The following is a 22,010-nucleotide window of genomic DNA, read 5'->3' as shown; positions in this document are numbered from 1 at the left end:
ATCCCAAATAAGAGACTGAATAAAGATGTGAAATAATACAATTCTCTAGATAATTAGTGTTCTAAAGTAGAAACTTTACAGAAAGTTCGGAAAGAGAAACTGTAACATGTTAATATATTAAAAAAACTGGAATTCCAAATATTGAGCTGTGTTTAACATTTGCTTGTACTTACTGATTTATGAACACCTTGATATACCCATACAAGTAACATAGTTGAGATATTTTGACAAAATCTTCTCTGAATTTTGAAATTAAAATGGAAAAATATTTTAAAATTTCATTACAGAAGTTATCGACAATAATTCCACAAGCAGCCCTTCTTTTGTTCTCTCCAGCAATGGAAATTCTTTCATTACATACATTTAAAAATATAAAAAGAATTGATGAGAAAAATATTAAGGCATATAGAAAATTTAATAGTATCAAATCATGATTCTAATATTACTAAAAACTTTTAATGAACTTTTTAAAGATGCCCTAGTAAAAATAAATATCCCGGGGCTTCCCTGGTGACACAGTGGTTGAGAGTCTGCCGGCCGATGCAGGGGACACGGGTTCGTGCCCCGGTCCGGGAGTATCCCACATGCCACGGAGCGGCTGGGCGTGTGAGCCATGGCCACTGGGCCTGCGCGTCCGGAGCCTGTGCTCCGCAACGGGAGAGGCCACAGCAGTGAGAGGCCCGCTTACCGCAAAGAAAAAAAAAAAAAAAAATCCCAGTTCACGTCTCCAAACAAAAATTAAATTGACATTCATCATGGACGCAAGTGATATTAGTAAAGAAACTATAATCTTTGCCCTTACGACTACTCAACTGCACACTAAATTTAGTTTACATGTCCTCTTTTAAAATTTCTACCTTGCTAATTTCAAATATGAATATCATTTCTAAGTTTTAAATTCTTGCTAATCATTTCAAAATACAGAGGGATCTCTGATGAAAGGATATAAATTGTAAGAATAAAAATTCACTGGACTGTGACTTCCTAGTGATCAAGAGCTGTGTCTTGCTTATTTCTGAACTTAGCTATCACTGTATCTGATACACAACAGGTGTTCAATATAACAAACTTGAAGAATGAATGAAATGAGAAAGGCTGATAAAATAAAAGTTCTCTAGTCAAGGCAAGAGGAGACAATGTTATTTTTTTTCCTCTAGGAATATTAGTGAGACTCTCCTGATAGGTACTAGCTAAATGGATCACCTATTTTAAAAACATCTAAAGAACTTATTAGAGTCAATACATTTAATGTGCTTTTAGAGTGGTAAAAGGGCTTTTAAGGTATTACATGATAATTTTACTTTCAGATGATCATTAAACAGTATTCAAAGTAAGAACTTCCTTCTGAAAAATGATTTGAAAGACTATTTCCATTAACTTGGTTCCTGAATTATCCAGCTGACATAATATTGGCATATAAAAGAAAAGCTGTTTTCCAAAGTGGAGTTGGCATGGTGAGCTCACGCTTACTGATAGGTCATTTATTATGTATGTTTAGGAATAAAAATAGTCACTTGTCCCATCATCCCTACTGCCCCTATGATCTTCCTAGGGAAAGATTCTATCTCTACATGCTCAATTTGAAAGGAAGGGACTGAATGCATAGAGCACCTCATTGCTTCATTAAAAGGATCTCAAAGCACAGTGTTGCACTGCAGTAGTGTACAGAGGAGGGCTTAAGCATTTAGAAATGCCCAAATCCTAAATTCCATTCTGAGGCTGAGACCACAGAACTCTTAGGAAGTGAGTGAACCTGGACAATGCAGATGCTGTTAGAAAAAGGATGGCAGGAAGATAAATGAAAACAAAGACAAGAAACTGACGGGATTAAGTCAGTCATTACAGAATCCATTTACCTTAGAAGATGCCAGGGAGTACACTAGTCAAATTCTGTCTCACCATCATTCTGCACCAGTGAATTTAAAGTCATCATTTTATTTACTAGGGTTCCCAAGTGATCTGGTCAGGTTTGTTTCCTGTTACACCTTCATCCTCCCTTTTGGTTGACATCCAACTTTTGTTACTGTGGTAAATTGATCTATTCGTTGTCCCTCCTTCTACTTTCCCCCCACTATATATCTTTTCTTTTATTATATAATCATGATTTAAAAGGACTGAGAGGAAGACACACCAGCCACACATCCAGACTATGTACGGCTCTGTGATCTCACTTTCATTTCCCTAATGGCTTTGTTGTAATTAGATTTGCAAAAACAGCAAAAGGTCTCATTTTGAATGGCAACAGCTGTTGACATCAACATTACATTGAATAATGTTTGTTTAATTTTAGATGCAAAACAATAAAACCCTCTTGTGGATGATTATTTTAGCAGGCAACGTTTTCCCTTTCTGTTGCTGACCCTTCTGCTCCAGCAATACCAGTATCTTCATGAAATACCCTTAACTGAAGTGTGCCCAAAACTCGCCAGGGGAGCAGCTTATTCTTTCTAATTTCCTTGAAGCAGAGTGTCTATGTGACTATTTCAGTATCCTCAAACCAGTGAGGTGGCATTAGCTCTTCCAAGCTGAATTTGAATGGCAGCATATTACTTTACCTTTTGAGGATCTGCCACTTCACAGAGTGAATTAAGCTGATTTCTTGACCTGCAGGAAATTGTAGCAGCCTCTGCAAATTGATGTCCTCTTGGCAGAAAATGATGTTGCTTGATTAACTTCTTCAATATCCCCTAACAGCCAGCCCTTACTCTGGCAGAAAATCTCTTTATGGAATCTCATACTTTCCTGCCAGATCTAAAGCACCCAAGATGATTCTCCACAAGTGTCTCTGTGTGTTTGTATGTGTGTGTGCACATGTGTGTGGGCACTCACAATGGAGAAGAGGTATTTTGGACAGAAGGAGGACAGAGCATGTGAAACTGCCCTTGATTCTAAATTTATTCCCCTTCTACAGGAAAGAGAAGGAAAAGTCCTTATTAAAAGAGATTTGCTGTCTTTTAAAGAAATAGTTGTTGGGATTTGTTCGATGAAGTGACATTATTTCTTTTATAGTTCAGTGCTTTTCTTCTTTCTGTAATATGTCTTTGTTACTCAACTGTTATCAGTATCAAAAGTAGTCTAATTATTATTCATTTTACAATGCATCCTTTTGAAAAGTAGAAAAATGTGTACCCATCTTTGAATTGTCCTATATCGGTTGAAGAAACACTAGGTTGTAGGTTAACCTATAATAGAATCACTTTCACAAAATGTACTTGTATTTTTATTAAAATACATATCACTAGGTTCCTTTTTTCTGCTTTTGCTTATATTTTGCTGAAGGAGTAATACAAGGCAGCATTTATCAAAAAGAGACCTTCACTTTAAAGTGATTGTAACAACAAAGAAACAGAAACAGAAAATCTCTGTTAAAGATTTATTAAGCGTGAATCTCAAAAGTACAATTACTTGTCTTTTCTGATATCTTTAATCCTCAGTAAAATTTGGAAGAATTTCTACACTCCATACAAGGTATACCTGATACCAGCTTCACGAAGGTGTCAATAGAAGTTACAGGAAAATGTTCAACAGAACTATTTTAGAGGGTATAAATTCGATTCCATAAAGCATTCTTATAGAAAGGAGTTCTCTTAAAATCAACACATTATATAAACATGAATAGAATTTTGCGTGAGCATATTATGTATCCAGTAGACTGTGTCAGGGATAAAATGCATGTATGCACCTCTTGATTAGTAATACGCACATGATTAAGCTTTGGACCAGTAAAGTTGCTTACCCTTGGGTGCAGTTTGGATGGCATGGGTGGCACTCCCGATCCTGATCTGCATACTTGAAAATGAAACTGTTTGCCCCCTGTAAGCCATCTGGACATTTTTCCACACAGTTCGGGCCATCCTTAAAATGGGAGCACTTTGTACAGTTGTCAGGTCCCTGAAGTGTGAAAAAAAAAAAATAGAGGAAGAAAACTGGGTGCCATTTCCTCTGGAATGTATTCATCTGGTTTAGTTACTGAGACTTCAGTGGGTGGCCAATCTTCCTCTAGCGAACTGAAGAGCATTTTCAGAAGTACAAATGGGGATGCTGCTATTGTAGCTTTCTGATCAGCAAAACTGTCCAGTGATTTTTCCAGAAGGACATCAGCATTTTCTTTCTGTCATTTATTCCTAGTGAGATTACAGTGCAATGATATTTGATAACAACACATTATTCCTGGAAATATTTTATCACAATCACTGGGAATATGTGAAAATTCTTACTAAGTAGTTAATGAAAATAAGGAAATGATAGGAACTAGGTAACACTGAATTTCATATACAAGTGAGATGTAAACTTTCCTTTGGTAGTACCATGACTATTTGAACAATGAATTTAAATTTTTTCTGTAGTTGAGTTATCAGGAATTAGGTAGTTTAGGCAAATAAATGTTAATTTCTAAGTTACTCTCCAACTCATATCATCTTATGATAATGCTAAAAATCATATCATGTCTATTAATAGGAATTTTAGCAAATAACAGTACAATACTGAGCGCACAATAAAGGCACAATCTGATGAGCAAAAACTTGTACATACAAAAGAAAATTATATGGAGAAACTTACTCAAGAATGAAGGTGATATAAATATGAGCATGATAAATCTACATAAAACTAGCTCACTTCATATATTTATGTTTATAATATCTAATATGTATAATTATAGTAAGCAGTAACATGTAAATATATTTAAATGCCATAACAAAAGTAAAAATCTTAAATTCATATTAAATATCTAAAAATTGTACCAAAAAAATGATTTGGACTTGGTGCTGGGGATAGTAAGCATACAAGAAATGATAAGTAGTACATTCTCAAATCAAATTGAGAACATTTTGGTGAAAAATACTATTTCCTTAAAAGATGCCCATATATTTACACATTCAGGTGTTTTAAATAATGATATTACCTACTCAAAATTTACTTTTAGTTCTCCTTTGTGAACATCAAATTGTCTTAGGATTCCTCTTCTCTTTGACTACTTCTTGGAACTTCTTACCTTGACTCTTTTCTCCCCAAAATCTGCTTATATCCACATAGGTTAACAATTAGGACAGGTCACATTGAAGATAATTTAGATAAATAAGATATACTAAGTATAGAGGGAAATATTTAATATTATTAAGTTTATAATTATAAACAATGTGTATTTGGGAGACGAGCAAGCAAACATTTTACAGAGCTATTTATTAGACAGGGCGTGTGGCGATCAGTCTATTCACGGGAGTGTGTTACATCTCTCTACGGATGCTAATCCAAAAGTAGCCAGACATTGCAAGTGGTGATATAAGGCATCAGGAAATCAAGAAATATAATACTTTAAAATTTAAAGATAAAGGCAGCTAAGGAAGAATAGTAGTACAAAGAAGAAAGGGTAATCAGGAAGAGATTTCTGGAAATCCTGAGACTGGTGAGGTTCAATCAAACACCTATCTTACTATTTTGAAGTGAGATTTAGAGTATCTATCTATTATCTATCTATCTACCTATCTATCTATCTATCTAAACAGTTATAGGTATATCTAAATCTCATACTTCTAAATCTCATATATATATGTTTATGTATATAAACATATGTGTATATATATATATGTATGTACATATATATGTGTGTATATATATACTTATTTATTCTGTGAAAGAGAATCCCTATTCAACCTGAAGAGTTTGCTGCTGGCAACTTATTTCCTACCAAAAAAGAATACTTCACATGTTTCCAATTTTAACACCTGCTCATGGGTACTTAAGCACATAATACTGTCTATTATACAAAATCATTTACTGTGCAAGTATGCTCAGTGGTATGACATTGTACAAGACAAGAGACAAGCTGATGTCTTCTTGCAGAACACAAGAATAAAACTTACTGTGAGTAAATTAGGCAGTGGTAGTCAGAATTAGGAATTATTTTTCTATAAAATACTTCTAATGTAAAATAATGTCCAGGTAAAATAAGAAGATGTAAAAAATTTATGAAACTAAAATTAAATTCACATTTAATCTTTAGGCAGACTTTAATAGGATAATTTTTTTTGTGCTTCTTTGTTTTTAAGCATCTCTTAACTATTTAATTGTATTATCATGATATGAAATCAAATGTCCTGAGCTGACACAACTAAAAGGTGTCCTGACAAATCTCAAAAGAAATGAAATGTCTGATCCTCTATCTCATTTCCATAATAAAGAGATTTAAAGAAATACATGTTGTCTAATACTTACTCTTTTATCATTATATTCCCAAAGCTTTTAAGAAGCTAGGTACAGCGAATGAACTGATAAATGCAACAACAGAAAAGAGAGATGAAGGCAACATTCTTCCTTATCTCTGATTTTAAGCTACCCTTGGACCCAGTAATCTAGACAGAAAACTAAAGGATAGGCTAAATCCTGAGGGAAACATTTCATTTTTTTTTTTCTCAGTGACAATTGGTATTTTTCTCTGGTAGCCGCTGTAAGAGAGAAAGCCACTATTCACCAGTATCCAATTCTCTTCCACTTCCAGCCTCACAGAATATGGAAATTCCCTCCCACTAGAGGGGAGGTGTGTGTCTCGCTTTGGACAATGAAATTAAGTAAAAGCAATTTATGAGACTGCCAGTGCTAAACTCTCCAGCCTTCTCTTTCCCAGCTGCCATGATGTGGGGATCCCATGCAGATGTAGAGATGCCATAACTTCAAAGCATCCTGGAATGCCAGACCACCACAGGGAGGGGGTCCTGCCTTGGAAAGTTCCCCAGACCTGCAGTGCACTTTACATGAAAAAGGTTTAAACATTTTTCTGTAAGCTACTGCAATATGGGGGTTATTTGTTGTGGCAACACAAGCTCTATTAACCTGGATTTAACAGCTATTTTAGCTTTAACAAAAATTGTGTTTCAAAAATCAGTTTCCCTCGCTCCCTCAAAATCAGTTCCCTTCTCCTATCCCCTCCCTTCTCTTGCTGTCTCTGTGGCTTGTATTTTGGTCTCCTTTGACTTTGTCTGATGTCCTTTTCTTTTGTTCTTACATTCCCTCCCTTATCTTTCTTGATAGGACTATACAGTAATAGTGAAAGTGAGTCAGAAAAGATAGAAAAGAAAAGAAAAAAAAAGAATAAAGTAAAGAAGACCAAGTGCAGACAGATGAGAATATAAAAGCAGAGGCTTGCTTTATTTCAAATCCACCCCTCTCAAGATTATCCTGAATGTCTGTCACATTTAAATAGGATAATACCATCCATTTTACATATGTATATTCCCAGAAAGCATTCTATCCTTATTACTTTACGGACATTGTTGCCTAGGGAAAAATAGTGAAATGAAAAGAGTGTGAAATTTGGAGTCAGAACTTCTATAGTTGAGTCCCAGCTCCGCATCTTACTGACTTGCTGACTTTTGGAGTAACTTTCTAATCATTACCATGGGTTCAATTTCTTTATATTTTAAATGGAGAATGTGATAGTATGCTTCAGAGGTAATAGTGTTTGACAAATATAAATATTTATCAATTCTTATCATTAGGGAAACATTAACAGTTCAAGAAAATGAGATTTCAGCAGAATAAATCATAAGACCAGGTGTGGAAATTCCAGTTAGCTTTATGACTTCTTCATCTATCTCATCACTGTATCAGTCTCATGAAGAAGTTTCCTGAACCTCCTGTGTATCCTAAGTGATATATGCCGGTTACTTGGCACACAAAACCACTTCCGTCTTTAGTTTTGATAAACAACATGTAGACCCAGAAACAGGCATATACCTAATATAAATTGTAAAGGCTGAAAACAAGCAACCCCCTAGAGAGAGCAAAGTTTGGGCTATTGCTTGAGCTCAATCCTGGCAGTTTTTTCAGATACCATAACCTAAAAGACACTGTGCTCTTACCTGCTTAGCATTTTAAGGCTTACTGATCAAGTCAGTTTTCCTGATTTCATGCTCTGATCTTCCACAAATGAGTGATTCAACTTTGCGGAGTTTTTTCTACTTTTGACTTATTGCCTTCTCTAATCTCTAGACATACTCATTTACAATTTTAGCACTGAATAGTGATTTTAAGCATATGGCCCAACAATGTTGTCCTTACAGAATTAAAATGTCTTCACTAAAAACCTGTTTTTTCATTCTTTCTTGGTTATCAAGTAATTTTGAAAATTGCAAGAATATTAATTTTTAGGGCTTTTTAATGTGTATTTTTATAAACTGTCTCAATTCTTTTAAGGAACAAAGGAATGATCAAATAGACTGTAAAAACAAAGAAATCAATAAGCTAGTTATTTACTAGCATACTTTTATACCATAGGAGGCAGCATAAGGAACTGAAAAAGACGGGACTACTCTTGTGGTTTGCCTTGTTCAAAGGAGATGGCCAAATTCTTGGTTATTGTAATTGTACATTTTCAAAGTCTCTTTCTCGGAAAGAGATTTTTTGTTTTTCATTCTATGATGTATGGTTCCTAAATATGCTGGTTTTTAGAGAAGTCTCATAGAGAGAGACAGCTCAACTTACTTTAACAAACCCATTATGGAATTTTACTTCCCTGTGTTTCCTGACATTCTTTACAGAGTCCACATTTCTCATGCTGCAGATTAATTGTATTTTAAATGACTATCCTTAGTGGAAAAAGAAAATAGCTGCATATGCCCTTAGCATACTTACTTGGAGATCATTACATATTAAATTGTCTTTTAGACTTTGGTTCTTCAGGCCAAATCATACCACTTCTTTTTCTCAGAGGTCTGGTTTTCCAAGCTTAATCATCCTTTGTGGTAGTCCTCTGAACTGTCCAAGTTTTCCACATCCTTCTTTACAAGAAGTTCCAGAACAGCTCATTGGGGCCTAATGGAAGTTTGGAGGGCTCAATGATAATTTTTTTCTAAGCTAATTAAGTGCTGAATAAGCACTCTGGTAGAAAAATTAATACTATTTAAATTTGAAATGAATTCTTATGGAGCAGTGTTGAGCTCTTGGCTACACCCAAATGTTGGTCCCCAAGTTATTTACTGAATGATGACTCAATACACAAATAAACTGGAAATTTGTCTAAAGAAGGATGAATATGACACTTTGGAATGACAAACTCATACTGACCTCATTATTAAGAAAAAGCCTCATTATTAAGAATGATGGGAACCAAAGGAAGGTCTAGAAAATAATTATCATTTTCTCCACAAGACTAACTTCAAACTATATAAATGTCAACTTATCCATAAAGACTTTCCTGATCCCATAGCCCCTCCTTCAATCATCATAGTTCAGTTTTTCTCTCGGCCATGGTACTTATCACACAGCTTTAGATTTTAGTTTATGAGTGCCTGTTTTCCTCCTTTTTTTCAATTTTCCTTCATAATGCCATTATAGTTAAATGATTAAACACAGGTACGAACGTGTTACAGTTTACCTCAAACACAACATAAACTTTCACATTTACGTATCTTTACATGTTTCCTCATTTCAGATTCTTCTTCAAAGCATAGCTGAAACATCACTTTTCTTTGGCTTTCCTTGGTGTCTCAATTTCCATCTCAAAGATTTAGTTTCTCCCTCAAATGTATTCATATAACAATTTATACATATTTAATCAATTATTTTGCTTCAATAATTATTTGTGTATCCCTCTTTTCAGCCCTGTGCAGTCTTCAAGGACAACTCCATATTTCTTTTTAAATACATTATCTGGGACATAAATATTTAAGAAACTGAAGTTTTAAATACTTTATCTCTACTACTAAGCTGTAAGCCTCTTGAGGGGAGAATGTTGAATGTGATTCCCCATAGCATGCTGTAAATACCTATTCAATGGATGGATAAGTGATAAAGCGATGACTTGACAGACATTCATACATGAAGCTAAATAAGCCAACATAACTGTACGTGTCTTCAGGCTTACCGGTCCATGGCATGTGAGGATGCCATCTTCCATCTTCTCACACTGGGGGTCACACTCCACACAGATGGAGCCATTCTCAAACTCCCGAAATTCACTGTGAAAACATCAGCAGTATGAGGCAGTGTAAGCAAACAAGCTGTCAACTTAACAAATGAAGTAACATCTGCTAAAAGTCCTGTTGGCAAAGTAAATTCTAGAGTTTGTTTCTCTAAGTGCCGGGAGCATCAGAATCATTTCCCTGTACATTAATGAGTAAGTTCTCCATTAGGAGAAAAGATAAACTGCAGTCAGATGGCTCTCCTGGCCCTCCATTGGGTTCAATGACAGACTCATTCAGGAAACCTCTCTCTTGTGAGAGAGATTCCAGCAGTCTCAAAAAAAAAAAAGGAAAAGAAAAAAGAGGATGACTCTTTTGATGACACAGCAGAACCATTTCTGCTATTTTAAGTAAGTCTGTGCCTGTTTGTCTCTATATAAAATTTTACTCTTGGCTGAAGGCTTAGTTTTTAAACTTTGACAGAACTATTGTATTTTTCTTGTTGCTAAGTTACATGAATGTTCCCCATCCTTGTCCTTCAAATCCCAAGATTCTTCCATTTATTTTTAGTGAAACTTCAAAAACACTTTGATTTCTTTTCTTTTTTTTAAAATATCTTTCTTGGAGAATTAGAAAAAATATCTTTTTTATGGTAGATTTTATTTTCTTAGATTATTGATCTAATATAACATCTTTTTCAGTTTAAATTCTTTTTGAAGAATTCTATATGATATAAAATAAAAAATAGTTGAATGGTAACATTCTAAAACTTTCTAATTAAAATGTGGGAGGATGGTCATCACTTCCCCAAACCTTACATTTTGTGGCTATTTGAATATTAAATTTACCAGTATATAAGTTTTCCAATTAATATCTAACCTAAAAGTTTTCATTTCAATAATTGGGTATCAGTCATGTACAATATGTTTAAAACACACTATTTCCACTAACGTGTGAGAGGATGAGGTACTGGGTATAAACAATTTAGAATTTCAGTTATGAGTCATTAACAAAATGACTAAATATTTATAGCTACTTCATTATTTTGTGCCTTTGTATCATGAGTGACCATTCCAAACTAAGAGCATTGCAAATATGGCAATTATGGATTAACTAGGTGATAAATTCAAATTTATTTTTCCCTGGAGTGAAATAATCACTCTTTTTTCATAGTGAACTATCTTATTTGGTTATTATAAAGCCTTAACAGATGATTGAAATCCAAAGGGTGGGCTATATTTTCTGTTGGTTAGATTAAGATTACATATATTTCAAGGTAAAATAACGGTTTGGTTTTCAAAATAAATAGCATAAATCTATGGTTTATTTATGTATGAATGTACATATTTAGTTACATGGATTTTGCACTCAAAGTGAAGTGTTGGTTTGCAATGGATTAACTTTTTATGAATTTTCTTGAGTTTAACATCTTAGTTACATAAAAAAGTTTTTATTTTGCGTGTTTCATCAAGTGATATAAAGTATTCAATAGAGGAAATCTTCAGAATATGAAAGTCAAAATGACCTGGTATTGGGGTGGGGGTTGGCAATGGGGTGGTAGCTAAATTGTAAAGAGCATAAAAAGCATTATGTGTAAGTGAAATTATATGATATTTACAGCACACCCTGCAATCATCAGCAAAGCACTGTTTCTGAAAACAGCTTCTTGGGTGACTAAAGAGTTAGGATACTAAATGAAGGTAATAATTTTTATGGTACTAAAACATGGGTCATGCTTTCCTTTCTCTTCTCCAAAACTCCCTTCCCCATACACAGAGTTGAGGAGTAAAATGAATATGTCATAAAAAGTCATGGAGGCGGGCTCCCCTGGTGGCGCAGTGGTTCAGAGTCCACCTGCCGATGCAGGGGACACGGGTTCGTGCCCCGGTCCGGGAAGATCCCACATGCCGCGGAGCGGCTGGGCCCGTGAGCCATGGCCGCTGAGCCTGTACGTCCGGAGCCTGTGCTCCACAACGGGAGAGGCCGCGACAGTGAGAGGACCGCGTACCGCAAAAAAAAAAAAAAAAAAAAAAAAAAAAAAAAAAAATCATGGAGGCAACCTAGCTGCCTTCTCTTTTATAGAGTAGACTTCTATCTGTGTGGTTTCTGGCTCTCTTCCTTTCTGCTCTCAGAACAGATCCTCCTTGCAACTTATTTATTGTCACTGTCTCCATCATTGCCTTTTTTCTTCCCTGTCCCCTAGTGATTCTGCTGTGACTTTGCCAGAGATCCCCTTTCACTTGAATCTGATACAAAAATTCACGTTCTAGTGAGCATGAGCTTTGCTTACTGAGCTTTGCGTTTTTGCTGCTGTATACTTCTCACAGTTTTGTTGTGTGTGTGCTACCTTAGCCAATCCTGTGATCTAGAGCAAATACTTTGGATTTGGTTCGTGTTCCCAGCACCAAGATGAATATTGCTGTCTTACATCCCTTAACTTCTCTAGACCTCATTCCCTAAATATCCTCTGAAAAAGGAAAAGAAGGGTGTTTCGATGAGAGCTTGTGAATATTAAACATAAAAATGCCTCCAAAGATCTTAGACTGGCACTCTTTCTGATGTTTCTCTGTTGTTATTGAAGTTTCAGAAGCATTTAACCATGTTGCCAGATAAGAAAAAAAAAATTAAGATTGCATTGCAATTAGTTTTCTTGTTCATTTTGAATACTTGGGCATTGTAGTTAGGAGTTGCAAAAATATAGTGACTTATATGATCTGGATTTGAGTGCTAACAGCCAGGATTAACTGATTTTTTTTCCCCCTTCAAAAAATCCTCTTTTTAGGATTTATTCTTTAATGATAGTCAAACTATTTTTATATATAAATAAGTTCCCTGATTTTGGTAAATGTCATATTTGTATTTATTTTCAGCAGTGTATAAAGTGACTGTTCTACCTAACTATTTAATGAGCTCAGATTAATAGACACAAAAAGGAAATGATGATAATTGTTTTAACAGTAGGAATTCGAATAAGAATTTTCTCATTTGATAATCACAATCATTATTATTATTATACTATAATATGATATAATAATAATCACATCATTATTATTCCCATTTTCCATGTAAGAAAACAGAGTTTAGGACAATTAGGTTATTTACCGGTGGATGGACATTTCAAGTAGGAAGTGATTAAGTTAGAATTTGAATTCATGTTTCCTCAAAGACTGTCTTACCTGCCAGGCAAAGTTGGAAGTAATTTGGCAATACCACAAGATTGCAGGTGGGGACATCTATCATTGGGTAGGCAAGAATTACATCAGATATTTATAAGATACTTTCATTTATTATCTTTTAAACTAAACCTTGTGCATGATTTCCTAGGACCGCATTACTGCTGCAAAACTATATTAAAAACTTTATATTTCTTTAATATGTTTGATTTAATGATTTGGAAAATATTAAGCTTTCAAAAACAACAGGATAATCAGTGTTGTTTATTTAGGGGACCAGTATTTTTCCTTTGCTTAGCTTTCATTGTTTCACAAAAATGAGACAGAGGGTAGTGTATACATCCACATATACATCAATTTCATATTTCTGACAAGTTTAAAACTGAAATGTTAAAGAAAAACAATGGCATCTGTAAAGAAACAGGATGAAAATCAGACATCCTGAGTTCTAGCGTTGGTTTGGTGCTTTTACAATGTTATGACTTTGGTCAACACTTAATTTTCCCACTTCTCACTCTTCATAAGATGCTTCTGTTTGATAAAATGATTTCTATAATCTATTCCTTCCTTAGAAACGCACATACATATTCAATAAACTTTTAATGTAACACAGTGGAATTAAGGTCTATTAGTTCCATTTTAGTGGCATCAATTGCCAGACACACAGAGAATCATATCTGATCTGATGTATTTTATGTACAGGAAATATCTTTCATAATAATGTGAACAAGCATTACTACAGTTCAATTCAATGAGACAAGTAGCAAATAATTTGCTATTCATTATCAAATGTATGAGTTGATGTGTTTTATAAATTTTCAAGTTGAAATTTTCCTGATAAAACTATTAAACCCTTTTTCCAGTAATGCTTTTAGAGATAATTCATATACCATGACATTCACCTATTGAAAGTGCACAATTTAATGCATATTTTAGTATATTCACAGTTGTGCAAATGTCATCACCATTTCAAACTATTAAATTCCGATTTAATATTGTTTTTATACTTAAACTTCTAATTTTAATTTCAATCTTTTTTCCCCCTAAATTCATGGAGGGAATTGGTTTTGTCATCTTTCAAAGAAGACACATATCTATATTATTAAGATCCATAGATTTTTATCCTTTAGTGTAAAATACAAAAATAAAATGTTATCTGGGATCATAGAAACGGTTATTAAAATGGGACAATTCATGAGGCAGAAGAAGAAAGAACTTCAAAACTACCCTTTTACAAAAATGTTGAAAATCCTTTCAGTGAGCAATATAGGAAAATTTGACTCAGGGACAGTACTAAAAACTGCATTATCACACTAATGAACAACTGTGATGCATGAAATGGTATGTTAGGATAAAGTGATTTTAGGAGTATATGAAATGCCATGCAACAAGGTATATACTAAGTTTTATTGTTGTCAATTTGATTATTGTAGTACTGTAGATAAAATTTAAAATACTTGATGTAAAATATAGCTTAGGTTATTTTTAGAAAGTGACAGAACACTTTCGAAAACCTTTTCAACTAGCAACTACAAAGGTAATTTCTCTATAGGGCTAAGCAGTTGTCTGAGACATAGAAATGTGTGTTGTTCCTAATACACAATCAAATAGACACGCAACCTAAATGGAAAAAAAAAATCAAAAGTTACGCAGTCATTCCAGGTGAAGATTAATAGGAAAGCATGAGACAAAAAACAAGATGGTTGAGACACTGAGGAGGAAATATTACTTATCACAATGTCCTTTATAAAGAAAACAGAAATACATTTTTCAATTTTGCATAAGCATAAATTGCTATAATTTATTAAGAATTATCTATTTTGGTACACATTTTTAAATATGTACATAATAGTCAATATGCATTTTGACTTATCTTGTTCATTCAAATAAAATGATTTCCCCTTAAAAGAATTCTTTTATATGTTTTCTCCTTTATGCAACAAAAACTCTCCTTAAAAATCTTGGCCAGCATAAACATTCTGAAATTTTACCCTTTTATTATCATTTTAATATCTGAACCAATCAGTACCTCAAAGCTCATGAGATAGAGACATTATAAGATGCCTTACCCATCATAGAGGTTACAAGACTCTATGCAGGTCCTTCCCCTACTGAAGCGACGGCACGACAGGCACTGGTCTGGCCCAGGTCCCCAACACCCATCGTTTGAACAGAGATGATTGCACACCATTCCTTCAGCAGCTGAAAAACACACCAAAATCAAGGGGAAATAAAACAGAAGCCTGTGTCCAAACTTACCATTTTAATATGAATCTTCCTAAGTAAAGCTATTTCTGAAGGAGTGAGAGAGATCTGTGGCAGATGACTTTGCTTGCCTACTTAGTCACTATGGCCCACTTTACCTTCCACTTCTTTCATATTGCAGAGCCCCAGTCACTGTATGTGTAGTACCATTGCATTTTTCATAAAAGTGAACAAATATCAATTGCCTATATCAAAACTCTAGGGAGAAGTAGTGACAGAAATTAACTTTCCAATTAAGGTAAGGAACAAAACACACCTTTCTAAAGCCAACCCTTCGCTCCACTAACACACCACACATTTTGACGTCAATTCCATGTGAGAACTTCATGCAGAAACAGAACAAGTGATATTTGTCATAAAACAAAAAACATCAAAAGGGGAAAAGAAAGAAAAAAGAAGAATATATGAAATGTAAGAAGGGGGAAAAGAAATGGAAATAAAATACAAGTTTCTTACAGACCTCTGGTACACTGCAACTAAGATTACCTTGATATTTGAGTCAAATTGGCACAAGTAAGAAAAAAGTTTTGAAATAATTTTAAACAAAGTGTGGTGGTTATTTATGAGGAGGTATAGAGATTACAGGAGTAACAAAGGTCTTTAGTCTTATCTCTATATTTTTTGTTGATGGGAGAAGTGCCAAAGAATTTAAGGCCATGTTTTAAAACTGCCACTTAAGGTTTACCATTTCTGTTCCCTTTTATATCAAATAATACTTATTCAGTGTATTATTATTTATACTGAAAAACATAATTTTAGTGAACAGATAGCTATTGAATAAGAAGGGCCTATAAAGACTTCAAATGTTATTCTGGGTCTGAAAAGTGATTTGAGATGTCTGAAACCCAATTATATGTGGTTTTCATAAAATATTAATAAGTTCTCAGAAGATGAAAACATCAAAATCCTGTTTATCTTCCCATTAGTTACCAACTGTATTTATTAAGGGATGCAAATTGTTATGGTAAGAGCATTTGTGAGATGGGATGGAATAGCATTAACTATGCAATTGTAATTTAAAGAGGGATCATATCTGTGAAAGTTACCTTCTCTAACAAATGCCTGAGAAAGTGAATTACCAGCATCCGTGAGGCTGATTAGTTTTAAAACAAGGAAACAAAATCTCCCAATTCGTGTATTCTTTCTCCTATATTCTGGAGCCTTAAGGAGGACCCTATGTTAAACTGTATAAAATTCTTTCTCAAGGCAGACACAGACCTATCAAGATATCTTTTTAATTTATGACTACTTAATTGAATAATGTCTTCCAGTATAGTTTAAGAGAGAAACCTTGTGTGTATGTGTGTGTGTGTATGCTTAATAGTTTTATTGAAGTATACATGACATATACTGCTCATATGTAAAGTATACAATTTGATGTTTTGACAGATGCCTGAAATCATGAGTTACATGTATTCAATCCAGGCAATGAATGTATCCATTACCTCCAAATGATTCCTCATGACCTATGTAATCCCTTCCCCCGCCCCTTCCCCTCAGACAGCCATTGGCCGGCTTTCTGTTACTCAATACCCATTAGTTTACATTCCCTAGAATTTTATGTAAGTAGAAATATACAGTATGTGCTTTCTTTTTATGTAGTTTCTTTAACTCTGCATAATTATTTTGAGATTTATACATGTTGCTGTATCAATATTCATGCATTTTTCTTACTGAGAATATTCCATTGCATGGATATGCCACATTTTTTAAACCAATCACCTATTGCTAGACATTCAGACTGTTTCCCATTTGGGGCTATTAAAAATTAAGTTACAAAAAAAAATTAAGTTACAGTGAACATCCATTTACAAGTCTTTGTATGGACATACACTTTCATTTCCTTTGGAAGAAATGGCTGGATAATATGATAAGTACAGGGTCAACATTTTAAGAAACTGTCAAATTGTTTTTCAAAGTAGTTGTACCATTTTACATTCCCAACAGCAATGAACTCAACTCAGGAGCTGAAGTTTCCTCATATCTTTATCAATATTTGGTACGGTCAGCCTGTTTAATTTTAACCTTCCTAATATTATGTAGCGGTATCTCATTGTGGATTTGATTTGCATTTAAATGATTAAAGATGTTGAACATTTTTTAATGTGTTTATTTGCTATCCATATATCTTGTTTGGTGAAGTGCCACCAAATCTTCTGCCCATTTTATATTGGATTGATTGTTTTCTTACTATTAAGCATTGAGAGTTCTTTACAGATTCTGCAAGTACTGTTTCCTTGTCTTAGCCTTGCCTTTTTGTTCCTTTAACACTGTCTTTTGAAAAGTAGAAGTTTTTAATTTTGGTGAAGTCCAATTTATCAATTTCATCTTTTATAAATCGTGCTTTGGGCATCATATCTAAGAAACTTTTGTCTAACCCCAAGGTAACAAAAGTTTTGTCTGCTGTTATCTTTTAGAAGCATTATGAGTTTTGAGTATGAGTCTATTATGAGTATTATGAGTATGGTCTATGGTCTATTTTAAGTTAGCTTGTATATTATACTGTATTAGTTAGGGTTCTCCAGAAAAACAGAATAAATAGGATATTTTTATCTGTATCTATATCTACATATTTTATATAATTTGTTATAAAGAATTGGCTCACAATTATAGAGGCTGGGAATTCCCTTGTCTGCCATCTACAAACTGAAGACCCAGGGAAGTCCATGGTACAGTTTAATCTGAGTCCAAAGGCCTAAGGACCAAGAGCACAGATGGTTTAAGTCCCAGTCCAAGGGCAGAAGTAGACTGATGTACCAGTTCAGGAGTCAGGCAGAGAGAGTGAATATGTTCTATTCAGGCCTTCAATGAATTAGATGATGCCTATCCACTTTGCTTCACTCAGTCTACCAATTCCAATGCTAATCTCATCCAGAAATACCCTGCAGACATATTCACAAGTAATGTTTAACCAAATACCTGGGCTCCCCATGACCCAGTAAAGTTGACACATAAAATTCACCAACACAGGTACTAGGTAAGGATCTATTCCTTTTTTTCTTTTCTTTTTTTGCATGTAGATATCCAATTTTTCCAGGACCATTTGTTGAAAATACAATCCTTGGGCTTCCCTGGTGGCACAGCGGTTGAGAGTCCGCCTGCTGATGCAGGGGACACGGGTTCGTGCCCCAGTCCAGGAAGATCCCACATGTGGCGGAGCGGCTGGGCCTGTGAGCTATGGCCACTGAGCCTGCGCGTCCAGAGCCTGTGCTCTGCAACGGGAGAGGCCACAACAGTGAGAGGCCCGCGTACCGCAAAAAAAAAAAAAAAAAAAAAAAAATCCTTTTGCCAGTAAATTTCCTTTGCATATTTGTTTAAAATCAGTTGTCCACATACTTGTAGGTTTATTCATAGTTCTCCACTCTTGTGTTGATCTATTTATCTCTCCGGGTATATTTTCTCACCTTTAATCTATATGTGTTTTTATAGTTGAAGTTTGTGTCTTGTAGGCAGCATATAGTTGGGTATTGCTTTTTTAATCTAATCTGACAATCTCTGCCTTTAATTAGGGTATTTAACCACTTACATTTATTATGACAATTTTGGTTAAAATCATTGATCTTACTGTTTGTCCAATCTGTCCTCTTCCCATTTTCCTCTTTTCATGACATATTTTGGAAAACCAAATTTTTTATGACAACTACACACTCCTTATTATTCCATCCATATTTACTTTTAAAATTCAAAGTGGAATTACTTGCTGTTTCTTGTTTATAGACAAATGTTTTCATATAAGATTTCTCAAAAATGACCCCAAATAGCCTCCAAGAACCCCACAAAACTTCATTGAAAATTATAGTTCCTTTTATTCTGTTTTAGCTTATTTACTTTATAGTTATCATCCTAAATAACAGATAAATGTAATTTTAAAAGAATCTGAGGGAATAGTGACTATACATTACATTACATATACTATACAGACTATACATTTTCCTGTATAAAGGATTGTTGTTCTCATGTTATTAATTATTCTAGGTAACTCATAAAGTTTGTGGACTTTGCTTAATTATGATTCTCTCCATGTCTTAAATAATCATTAAATTGAAATACCATATATCATAACTATTTTTCTCTTCTTTTGCGGAAACTCTTCAAAAGTTGAATGATTTGATGTTCTACTTGGGAAAGGCTGACAGTTTATCTGTTACACCGATTTTGAACTAATAGCAAGAGTTCTTTCCTCTGATTCATTCATAATGCAGAGAAAGAGGGTTCTCTCACTGTACAAAATCAATGTCAGTAGAAATGAAATCTTAACATAGGTCTCATATCACTGATTCCTAGATGTATAAATGACTTGCCATTAATTTATAAAGATGTAAGGAGTAAGAAAGAGAGTTCAATCAAGCTGATTGAATATAATGTGTAAAATCAAATTTTCATATGTACATTTAGTACATTTATATACAATTTTTATATATACTTGTTTATGTGATAAACAATTATCAGAAGAAAGCTTGAAGAGGGAAAAAAATCAAAAGTTATATTATTAAAAGCAACTTGTAAAGGCAAGTAGAGTATATTCAAAATCATACTGCACAGTATCATGAATCTCTGACTGTTTGTATTCATCACTTTCCTGTCCTTGTAGAAAATATAATCAATGCCTCAAATTCTTTGTATATCAACTTCTGTCTAAGACCCTCACATTTGTTTTCAGTTTCTTCCTTTAGGATGTTGACAAGCCGTCAGTACACCCTTGTACTGCCCATTTCATGATAGTCCATCAACTTCTTGATCTATTTATTTCACCACCTCACATTAATTTTTTCAGGTGTGAAAGCCTCTCACTCTTGTCCCTTCTCCCTTAATTTTCTGTTATCTGCTTTGACATTAGTTGAAAAAGAGAGTATTGGCTTCACGCAAACTCCTACCTTCTTTTCTGCTGCCTACTACCTTCCTTAGTCTGTATTCAGATGCTCAATTTCAGAGCAGTTTTGCATCAGGGAAACAGTACCTATTGGAGGAAAGCAATAATACAAACAGGAAACCATAATAATTACTTTCTTCTCACTCTTTCCAAATGACTAGATGATGGTATTCAAGGCTGGTTGATCATTTTCTGCAGAGTGAAAACATGGGAAGTGTCTCCACAAAAGGCCAAGGAAAATACTTCTTTGAAGTTCTTGAGAGAAAAGAAGTTTTCAATCAGTACCAAGAATTCAACTGCTCTCTGACCTCCCAGAGTGATAGTTCCATAGGAAGGAGTAGAAGGGCCTATTCAATGGCTTACAGTTTGAAACACCATTATAAAGCTCTCTAAACAAACTTTAGCAATGTAGTTGTTAGGCAACCTTTAACTTCCCTTTTTTTCTGGAAGCTGTAAAATTGTTTTTTCTTTATCTCATCTGAATTATACCTATTAAATTATGTCTATTAAAATTTTGGAGAGGTGATAATGTGCTTAGTATTTTGACCTTTACAGAGAATATTGAACTTGCTTTCGTTAAAATAGAGGCAAGCTTAAATAATGGATCTTGCTACTTGTGCTGCATGTGTGAAAGTAAATGGATTAGCTCAAAATATTGAAATGAAGTACCTGTCTACAAGCACAAAGGCAGAAAAAATATCTTCTCTTTCATTGTACAAGACTACCTACGTATGCTGTTTGCATTAGTTACCATATGTAGAGGCATGGGTTTGACTTGAAATGTATTTGGACAGATACCATTAATCTTTTTCTATAAAGCCTGAAAAATATGATTTAGTTGTAACAGTTCAGTTTTTCTGATCAGGTCAACATAGGTTCAAATCCTTACGCTATGACTAGCCATGCAGCCTTGGGCAATTATTTACATATTACTTATCTGTAAAGTAAATAATCTACCTTTCTGGGTTATGATGAAGATTAGACATCATATTAATAGTATACAATGCAGGGTTATTCATCTAACTAAGCCCTCAATAAACATACTTAAGAGAAATGTGGAAACATACAAGTATATCCATGTGTTTACTTTTAGAAGTACTTGTTGAGAAACTACTTAGTTTATACTGGACATTGCTAAGAAATGGGGATATGATGGAAATATGAAATAAAATACATATTGTCTCTATGTAGGGATTACAGTCCAGTTAGGAAGACAGCATTAGATAAATAATCATTTATATTGTATAATATATATTTTTTTGAGAGAAAATATAACAGTTGTCCTAACCTAATAGGTAGGTAGCATTAGGTCAGTCCACAGAAAGAGGGACAACAATGTGAGATGAGAAGGATAAATAGGAATTATTAAGCAAAGAGGGCTAGGGGAAATTGGGGATTACAAGTCTAATCAAGAGAGTCTGACCAGTGAATAAGATCAGTGCTTTCACAGAACCGACTGCACATGAGCATTGAGTGGGAAAGTAATATCTGATGAACTAGCGAGGTGAAAAATGGCCAGATTATGTAGGACCTAGTGACCATTTAAAGGGTTTTCTGCTTTGTCCAAAGAGTTGTGGGAAACTGATGAAGGATTTTAAGCAGGAGAGTTAGGATCTTATTCTTAAAATATCACTCCAATTGCTTTGAAGGGACTGACTTAAAAACATGTTTGAACAGTTGGTGGCAGAGAGAAAATAGTGAACTGTTCAGAGATAGGCATATGACCCAAGCAGGGTCAACTTTCCACAATACAGATGCTGGGAGAGAGAAAGTAGAGCTATTTTACCTGTACTTATAAACTTTGTG

The 22,010-nt window shown here is 34.3% G+C and overlaps 1 protein-coding gene across 1 annotated transcript in view; it reads right to left on the bottom strand.

Moving 5' to 3' along the window:
* Window positions 1-22,010, bottom strand: part of ERBB4 (erb-b2 receptor tyrosine kinase 4) — a 675,494-nt gene that overhangs the window by 261,637 nt on the left and 391,847 nt on the right. Inside the window, exons 12-14 of the mRNA XM_033859813.2 lie at window positions 15,139-15,271; window positions 9,860-9,953; window positions 3,737-3,891 (exon numbers count right to left, since the gene is read on the bottom strand). Of these exons, the coding sequence (XP_033715704.2) occupies window positions 3,737-3,891; window positions 9,860-9,953; window positions 15,139-15,271 (382 nt within the window). The remainder of the gene's footprint in view (window positions 1-3,736; window positions 3,892-9,859; window positions 9,954-15,138; window positions 15,272-22,010) is intronic.

Source organism: Tursiops truncatus, chromosome 7 (assembly GCF_011762595.2).
Source record: "Tursiops truncatus isolate mTurTru1 chromosome 7, mTurTru1.mat.Y, whole genome shotgun sequence".
In the NCBI taxonomy this organism is placed as follows: Eukaryota; Metazoa; Chordata; class Mammalia; order Artiodactyla; family Delphinidae; genus Tursiops; species Tursiops truncatus.
Note: the sequence above shows the minus strand (reverse complement) of the source record. Positions and strands in the feature narration are given on the sequence as shown.